At 41.6% G+C, this 9,420-nt stretch overlaps 1 protein-coding gene across 1 annotated transcript; it reads left to right on the top strand.

Moving 5' to 3' along the window:
* Positions 1 to 1,952: 1,952 nt before the first annotated feature.
* On the top strand, positions 1,953 to 3,290 carry LOC147102742 (urotensin-2 receptor). The gene has a single exon (XM_085964059.1). The coding sequence runs from the start codon at positions 2,057 to 2,059 to the stop codon at positions 3,143 to 3,145; it is 1,089 nt and encodes a 362-aa protein (XP_085820185.1). The 5' UTR covers positions 1,953 to 2,056; the 3' UTR covers positions 3,146 to 3,290.
* Positions 3,291 to 9,420: the final 6,130 nt, after the last annotated feature.

Raw genomic sequence — 9,420 nt, 5'->3', positions numbered from 1 at the left:
CCCAAGATGTTTCACAGAAGGGTCATCAAACAAAAATAGATGCCGAACCAAAGAGAGAGATATTAGGAGGGGTGACCAAGAGCTTGGTCAAAAAGGGTCTTAGAGGAGAGGGCTGAAGAGACAGCTGCCAATGGAGGGGCAAATGTAGTGGGAATGCGTAAGTGGCCATAGATGGAGGAAGAGTTCCCAGAGGGATGGAAGGCTGGAAGAGGTTAGAGAGATAGGCAGGGATTTAAACAGAAGGTGATCATTTTGAATTTCAGGGATTGCCAGACCCAGAGCCAATGTAACAACAGTGATAGGTGAATGGGATTCGGTGCGAGTTAGGATACGAGCAGCAGAGCTTAGGATGAGCTCAAGTTTATGTAGGGTGAAAGATGGGAGGCCGGCCAGTAGAGTGTTGGATTAGTCAAGTCTAGAGGTAACAAAGGCATGGATGAGGGTTTCAACAGCAGATGAGCTGAGGCAGAGGTGGAGTCGGGCAATGTTACAGAGGTGGTAGTAGGCAGTCTTGATGGAGCGGGTACATGGTCAGAAGCTCATCTCAAGGTCAAATACGACACCAAGGTTGGGAACGGTCTGGTTCAGCCCCAGACGGTTACCAGCAAGCACAGGGACGATGGGTGAGCAGGTTTTTGGTACAGGATAGGATACATTGTACATAAACACATATACACACACACAACAGACATTTTTTGGATGCTATGGGCTTTCTCCAAAAGAATAGCTATTCCTGGTAATTGTTACAAATGTCAGCTTGCATTTAATTACATGATAACAAAAGTACCTTTACTTTTAGACTAATTTCCCATAATTTTATGAAGGCGTATTGATCAGTTCAATTCTAACCTCACCGTAATTTATTAACTTCTTGAAATCCCAATTCTAATTCTATTGGTGACAGATGGTAGCTAAATGTTTACGTAAATATTTATATTTCATGTTTTTCAAAAAGATGTGGGATTAACAAAGCAGTTGTTTCAATGCAGCTTTATTGATGGTTTAAGGTTAGCATGAATTACAGAATTATTGTACAACTCAGTCACAGTCTGCAATAAAACTATAGATACCAACCATGTCTGAACACATACTGCTCACCAATCACCACTGTCCTTACCGACCTACAATGGCTCCAAGCCCCCCAATGTCTCAAATGTTAAATACTCATCCTGGTTTTTAAGTACCTTCATGACCTCACCCCTCCCGAGCTCAGTAGCCTCCTGCAGCCCTACCACTTCCCCAGAACACTTTTTTCCTCCAACTCTGGCCTCTTGTGCATTCCCGCCTCCCTTTGCCCCACCATTGCAGAGTGTGCCAATACTCGAGAATCCCATCCCTAAACCTAATCACCTCTCTATCCTTCTTAAAACCCATCTCTTTCACCAAGCTTTTAGTTGCCCCTCCTAATATCATTTCCATTGGCTGGGCATCCATTCTGTCTGATTGCGCCTCTATAAAAGCGTCTTAGGATGCTTTTCTACTTTAAAAGGCGCTATATGAATGAAAAATGTTGAAGGTTATTTCCTACCTTACTTTCCAACTATTACCCTATGTATTTACCCGCGATGTTATCTGCCCCATATTTGATCAACAATGCAAATAAATATTATAAACTCCTACATCCCAACATTATGTTTATTGCAATATTGAAACGATTACATATATATCACTGGGTTGGAGTCTGCTCGATAATATACAGACCGCGCATTCACTCAAAAAAGGTAACAGACATGAAAGTAAAGAGTGTGATGCATTGCACATTGTTGTAAGGCATCCGTCGATTCATATTTTATTACAGTTTGTCAATCAGCCAGATGTTTAGAAATGTAAACACTACAGTAATTATTCCAGGTCTGTGCATGGGCACACATTCGATCCCGGGTATAGTTACTGCGGCTAAGCAGCAACTTAGGACAACGGGAGTTAAAGAGGAGTTAACTCCGGAGCGCTGAGTGACGCAGCGAGCCGGACCCGTCTTCACTGTCACGTTCCTTGCTGCAACCGCACTGTCCTCATCTCCAACCATGTGCACGGCGGAGGAGGTGTTAAACTAACCATGCATCACAACAACATCTCGGAGAACGCTACAGCCTCCGAAGCACCGTCCCTTCCAAAGGCGATGGACGAGCTGATAGTCACCTCCGCTTTTGGTACCATTTTATCCTTCATGTATGTGACCGGCGTGGCTGGCAATGTCTACACTCTGGTGGTGATGTGCCACTCCATGAGATCCGCCGCCTCCATGTATGTCTCCATCGTCAACCTGGCGCTGGCTGACCTGCTCTACCTCTCCACCATCCCTTTCATCGTCTGCACCTACTTCGTCAAGAACTGGTACTTCGGAGACCTGGGCTGCCGGATCTTGCTGAGCCTCGATCTACTGACCATGCACGCCAGCATCTTCACCCTGACCGTCATGTGCACCGAACGCTACATGGCCGTGGTCAAACCGCTGGACACGGTGAAACGCTCCAAAGGTTACAGGAAGGCGACTGCCGGGGCGGTCTGGTTAGTCAGCTTGCTCCTGACCCTCCCTGTCATGAGCATGGTCAACCTGCAGGAGACCAGGAGAGAAAACGGCAGCATCAAGCGGATGTGCGCCCCAACTTGGAGTCGAGAATCTTACACCATTTATCTGACCATACTTTTCAGCACCAGTATCGTGGCGCCCGGGGTGATCATCGGCTACCTGTACACCCAGTTAGCACGGACCTATCTGGAATCCCAGAAAAACACGCTGGCAAAGAGCGAGAACAAGCAGTCCTCCAAACAGAGAGTAGTCCTCATGATTTTCAGCATTGTCGTCGTCTTCTGGGCGTGCTTCTTGCCTTTCTGGGTCTGGCAGCTCATCCGTCTGTACTGCAAGCCTTTAAACCTGACCCTGCAGACAATAACTTGCATCAACTATTTGATGACCTGCCTGACCTACAGTAACAGTTGCATTAACCCTTTCCTGTACACCCTGCTGACCAAGAACTACAAAGAATACCTGAAAAATAGGCACAGAAATGTTCAACGATCAGGGTCCAGCTCCTTTAAAAGAAACGCCAATCTGCGGCCATCCATAAAATCCATCTCCTCGTGTAACCAGTACAGCAACTCTTCCGAGTCAGTAGGCATGACTCATTTGAAAGGGTCGAAATGACAGTATATTCGTATATAAATGGAAATCTGCTCAAGTCTTCGGGTAGGTAACCAGCTTTAAATGAACTCCAGGCATCGTTGCCTTTGCCTTGTCTTCCTTTTTACATTTTACAGTTCGCAGGGCTGGATGTGAGTTTCGGGAATTCTTGGCAATACATACAAAAAAGGCAGCACTGAGTTTGCAGATTATTTTTCTAAGCAGTTCAGTTGCTCTATTGAGAGAGTTAGATCAAAGGGCCATATGGATGGTTCATAACACGTGATACGGTGCCTAATTAACATTTTGATAGATTAAACCATAATTAAATTGGAGTCGAGGTGCTTTTTTTAATGTAGCTGATACAAAATCCCAGCACACTACACTGATACTTCCAAGGAACTCTCTAATCCACTTGTTCGTTAAAGCGTGTCCGTCTTTATTTATTGGATTAAAGCAATGATAAATAGGGAAATAAAATCCCACCTTGGGTATATTTTTCTTTGAAGTTGACTTTTACTGCACCTAATATTGAGGCTGTATTGGGTGATGTCCTTAAATAATCACTATTCACTATTAAAAGATCACATTTCCTGAATCAATGGAAAAAATTACACCAGTTGGACAGTTTAAATTTTCATCTGCCAAAGAAACTATAAATCAGCCAAAATCAAATTTTCCAACTTGATTGCAAACTATGTTTTCATTACTCATAATCTGCATAAATATGAAACCAGCTCCTCGACAGTGTGCAGGGATCATACACGGTCGGAACTCAAGACACATTCTGGTGAACTACGCAGGAATTAGCACAAGACTGATAGCCTTCACTATGTGTCTGCATCAAATGATTTCAGGTACCTTAGCAAAAGACAAATTATAACTGCACATATAATGTGTTCAGAACATTTTACTTCCATCACAGTTAGAGAATTGTTGCTTTACAAAAGAGTTTTTCCAGCAAATAATTTAATTTTAAAAACAAATGATCTGATTACATAAACAGACAGCTATTAATGAAAGTCGGATATTATTTACATTGTACGTAAATTTTCTTTCCCATTCTCCATCGTGGGAACAAAATCTCTACGAAATAATGGATGAGTCTTGTAAATAAGTGCTTTGTATAGATTTTGCCCGAGATCCTCTTATGATTCCCATTGGTGGGTCATAACACCCAATAAATAACATTGTAAAAGAGCCACTGCCGTTGTAGTGAAAATTGCATGTCAAATTCAGATGCCTGTTCAGTACAGTACAGCAAAATGAAATGGATACAGCAGAAGATTGTATAGTTCAAAGATGAAAATGTGCAAGTTTTGCAAAGAGGTACATTTCGGAAGTTTGAATTGCTAAGTTGCTTCTTTCCACTTCATAGCAAATGTAATTGCTTAAAAATAATGTGCCAATTGCTAATAGAACTGACACGTGGATAAGTGCCAAACTGTATAACCTGAATGATATATTTTTGCAAACTCTATCACAGTCATCACAAATTTATTTGTAACATTAAAAAGGAACATTGAAGATAGCTACTCTTACATATTATATTCAACTTCCAGCGGAGGAAGAAATGCATTATTCACAGCAAGACTGGTAAATGTTTCTAAAAGCCAAATTGTCAAAGTCAAATTTGGTTATTAAATGAGGACAAACAATATATGCATATTCCTTTGAAGGGAAAGGGTAGAGCATCTATAGCTAATGCACCCTGGGTGACAAAGGAAATAAAAGTTAAAATAAAATAGAAAAAGGAGGCTTATGACAAATATTCAGGAGCAAGATTCAGTTAATAAGCAGGACGATTATGGAAAGTACAGGAGAGAATTGAAAAAGTTAATACGGGGGCGGGGGAGAGGGGCAAAGAGAGGTTATGAGGAAAGATTGCCAGGCAACATTAAATTTAACCCTAAAATATTTTAACATTTAGAGTGTAAGGGGTTAGCTAGGGAAAAAGTTGTGCCTATTAAGGACCCAAAGGGAAATCTTCATGTAGAGGCAGAGGACATGGCTAAAGTATTACATGAGTACTTTGCATCGTCTTCACAAAGGAAGCAGATGATGTGAAGGTTACACTAAAAGAGGAGAGGGAAGTTATGGACAGGATAACATCCTAGCTTGCTGAACGAAGCAAAGCTGGAAATAGCAGAGGCATTGGTCACAAGCTTTCAATCCTCATTGGATACCGGAGCACTGCCGGAGGACTGGAGGTTTGCTAATGTTATACTACTATTCAAGAAAAGGGAGAGGGATAAACCAGGAAACTACAGGCCAGTCAGCCTATCGGTGGTGGGGAAGTTATTGGAAGCCATCATCAGGGACAAAATAAACTTTCATTTGGAAAGGCATGGGTTAATGAAGGAGAGCCAGCAAGGATTTGTTAAAGGCAAATCGTGTCTGACTAACTTGATTGAACTCTTTGATGAGGTTAACAGAGAAGGTTGATCAAGGTAGTGCAGGAAATGTATATGTGGACTTTTGGAAGGCATTCGACAAAGGGCCACACAGAAGGCGTGTTAAGAAGATGGAAACCCATGGAATTAAGGAGAAAGTGGCGGTATGGATACGGAATTGGCTCAGTGACAGGAAGCAGAGGATGGTGGTGGATGGATGTTTTTCAGACTTGGAGGTGGTTTGCAGTGGTGTTCCATTACACTTTTTAAATTTTATAAATGACCTAGACTCGAGTGTAAGGAGCAGCATTATAAAGTTTGCAGATGATACGAAACTTGGAAACGTAGTAGATAGTGATGAGGATAGTTGTAGACTTCAGGATGACATAGACAGGATGGTGAAATGGGTAGAAGCATGGCGGATGGAGTTCAACGCAGAGAAGTGTGAAGTGATGCACTTTGGGAGGATTAATATGGAGAGACAGTATACTATAAAATGGCACGATTTTGAAAAGTGTAGATGAGCAGAGAGACCTTGGTGCCCATTTACACAAATCCTTAAATCTGGCACGGCAAGTTGATCAGGTGGTTAAAAATACAGATGTGTCACTTGGGTTTAGAAATAGAGTCATAGAATATCAAAGCAAAGAGATCATGCTAGAACTTTATAAATGATTGGTTAGGCCCCAGCTGGAGTTTTGTGGACAATTTTAGGCCCCACTCTTAAGGAAAGATATAAAGGCCTTAGAAAGGGTACAGAGGGGGTTTACCAGGGTGAGGGACTTCAGTTACGAGGGTAGATTGGAAAAGTTAGGACTGTTCTCCTTGGAACTGAGAAGATGAAGGTGACCTAATAGAGGTTTTCAAGATGATGGGAGGTTTTGATAGAATAGATAGAAAAAAGCTATTCCCTCTGTCGAGTGTGTCAATAACTAGAGGTCATAAACCCTTACGCTGGTAAAAGACCATACACCTGTTTTTACCAGGCATAAGGGTTTGATGGGTATTCGCTGGGTAGTAGTTGGGCAAATAGCCCAATGCTGTGCTAGCAAAAGTGAATTTCCAGTGCATGCAGACGATCTGTCAAGGAGAAACTTGACAGATCGCAAGTTACGGGTTTCCGTGCAAGCGCATGTGGAAACCCAGAACTTGCAGGGTACTTACGACAGCGTAAGCCATCATAGGCCCTGTAAAATCTGGGCCAGTGTATTGCGTGTGAGAGTGTAATTCAGGATTTTACAAAGCCTGAATCTGGCTGATGATAGAATATTGTAGCTCAGGGAGTGAGTACAGCCCAAAGTCATGCAGACAACAACAACAGCAACAACTTGCATTTATATAGCACCTTTTAACATAGTAAAATGGACCAAGATGCTTCACAGGAGTGATTATCAAACAAAATTTGACACCGAGCCACATAAGGGGATATTAGGACAAGTGACCAAAAGCTCGGTCAAAGAGGTAGATTTTAAAGAAGCGTCTTAAAGGAGGAGAGTAAGGTAGAGAGGTTTAGGGAAAGAATTCCAGAGCTCAGGGCCTAGGCAACTGAAGGCACGGCCGCCAATGGTGGAGCGACGTTAATCGGGGATGCGCAAGAGGCCAGAATTAGAGGAGCGCAGAGATTTCAGAGGGCTTTTGGGCTGGAGTAGGTTACAGAGAGGGACGGGCGAGGCCATGGAGGGATTTGAAAACAAGGATGAGAGTTTTTAAATTGTAGCGTTGCCGGACCGGGAGCCAATGTAGGTCAGCAAGGACAGGGGTGATGAGTGACCGGGACTTGGTGCAGGTTAGGATACAGGCAGCAGAGTTTTGGATAAGTTTAAGTTTACAGAGGGTGCAAAGTGGGAGGCTGGCCAGGTGAACTTAGCGAGGATGGCCTGCTGCATTTTCCTCCACTATAACACGGTGGCTGGGTTGTCAGAATGACTGGAGTAACATGGCAACAGTTGGTGCACTTAAGCCAGACCTTCATGTTTATGTCAGGAACATTAGCTTCTCAGTGCACCAATCCAAAATGATTGTAAAGGACACCAGTGGCAAAGCCTCATGCATCATTTTTAGTGCCCTCTCTTGGACCTTGGCATAGTCTGAAACTCTTGCTTAAATGTAGGACTTTCAAATGTAGAGTTGACCATCACATGCTGAAGCAGTCCATGCACCAAGCTAGGAAAATGTATGGCCGCAGTACAGGTTCTCCAGGGGTTTCTGTGTTGTCAACAACTATCAGGCTGAAGTTTGTAAAACATCTGTCCATCCTACAATTATCACCGATTGCACACACAATGTGCTATTGCTGCAAGATTTAAAATGTTACTTTGGTTTTGTTACTGATGGTGGGGAGTTGTCGCACTATCCTCGTTTTGGAACGCTATCATTGAGCAGCCCGTGTTTGTGGCTCAATTGAAAATTTCTGCCATTATTGGCCACTTGATCTATTTCTCTCATATCTTATTACTGAATTCTTGTCTTTTCCCATCTCACAAAAAGGTAAAATATTATGAGCCTTCATCACCTATGCAGTCATATCTCTTAATTATACTTTTAAGTGCCACACAAAAGTGAAATATACCATTATCCATAATGGGAAACTCAAAACTAAAGTCAGCAGCAATTTCATTTCATTTTAAAGACAATTACATGGAGCCATTTAGTGCAGTTTGAATGAAATATATTAAGCACTTTTTTATTACTGGTTTGAGATAAAAATGAAGGACATAACATTAATTTTCAAAAGCTTAATTTCTCCTGCAACTAGTAGATTTCCCAAGGTTCTTCACAGTAGGTCAGCAGATCACCACAAGGGCAAGGTCATTCTCTACGTAACACTCAAAAGTCTTATTCTGCTACTCAAGTGCAGTTGTATAATTAATTTGTCACTTCAGGGATGCAAGGTGCAATTGCTGTAACTTCATGAGGTCTACTAAAGGTCAGTTGCTCCTAGTGGATCCTCAGGTCAATTAAACTAACATTCTTTTCCAAATATGACTCGACCCAATTCAAAGATATTTTTGTTGGTGGGGCCAATTGGCTTTCTTTAATACATTGTAAAAAAAACACAGTACAGAAATCTATATGTATGAGACCTGAAGTATCAATGACACATTTCAAAACTAAATATATATATATATATATATTAATATTTCGAAGTAAAATGTTGAAACTCAGAAAATTAAGTTTTCTTTGTAATATTATCCTTTCCTTCCACTGCATTTGCAGTTTCGTCCTCACTGGAACTCTAGATTAATATTTTTATGCCCCAGATCCCATGGTAACTATATGATTCCTTCAATAAAGTTTAGCTTTAAAAGTATTTAAAAGTATCTCCTGCTATCTATTTAAGGTTGGGTCTTTTAAATTCAAGCGAAGGTAACTCATTGATTAAATCAGGATTAGGAGACCACTGGCAAGCAAGACAGCATCTTGGGATGTTCAAGGAGGTGAAGGCAACATGAAATATGATTTCTATTGATTGATTCAGCAGGTCAGTTTGAGATTACAAAATAAATGCTATCTCTTCAAAGCTCTGCAGATTTAACAGATCAAGAATGATTTCCAGAAATTCTGACATCTGTAACAAGAAAATAGAATAACAGACTGTAATAAACCAGTTTGGGAATCTTTTCCTCTATCCAAAAAATCCCTTTCTTTCCTAAAGGGGTTAACTCCTTGCTGGGATATTGTCCTATAGGCACTCCTAGCCATCCAGTACCTTGTCCAGGTGACTATCCATTTATGTATGAACCACAAATATGGCTGTTCACACACTGGAACTGTAGAACATTGTAGCCCAGCCTAATCCCATCCTCATTCTTTCTGTAAATAATACTAACAGCTAAAAGGGAACTGGGTTAACGTAGTAAATATAATACCTCACCAGCCTAAGACTTGCCTTATCACCATTTTTAA

This window comes from Somniosus microcephalus, chromosome 21, assembly GCF_052327205.1.
Source record: "Somniosus microcephalus isolate GS21.2 chromosome 21, FLI_Smic_1.0, whole genome shotgun sequence".
Classification (NCBI taxonomy): Eukaryota; Metazoa; Chordata; class Chondrichthyes; order Squaliformes; family Somniosidae; genus Somniosus; species Somniosus microcephalus.
The sequence above is the reverse complement of the archived record's forward strand: the minus strand, read 5'-3'. Positions and strand labels throughout refer to the sequence as shown.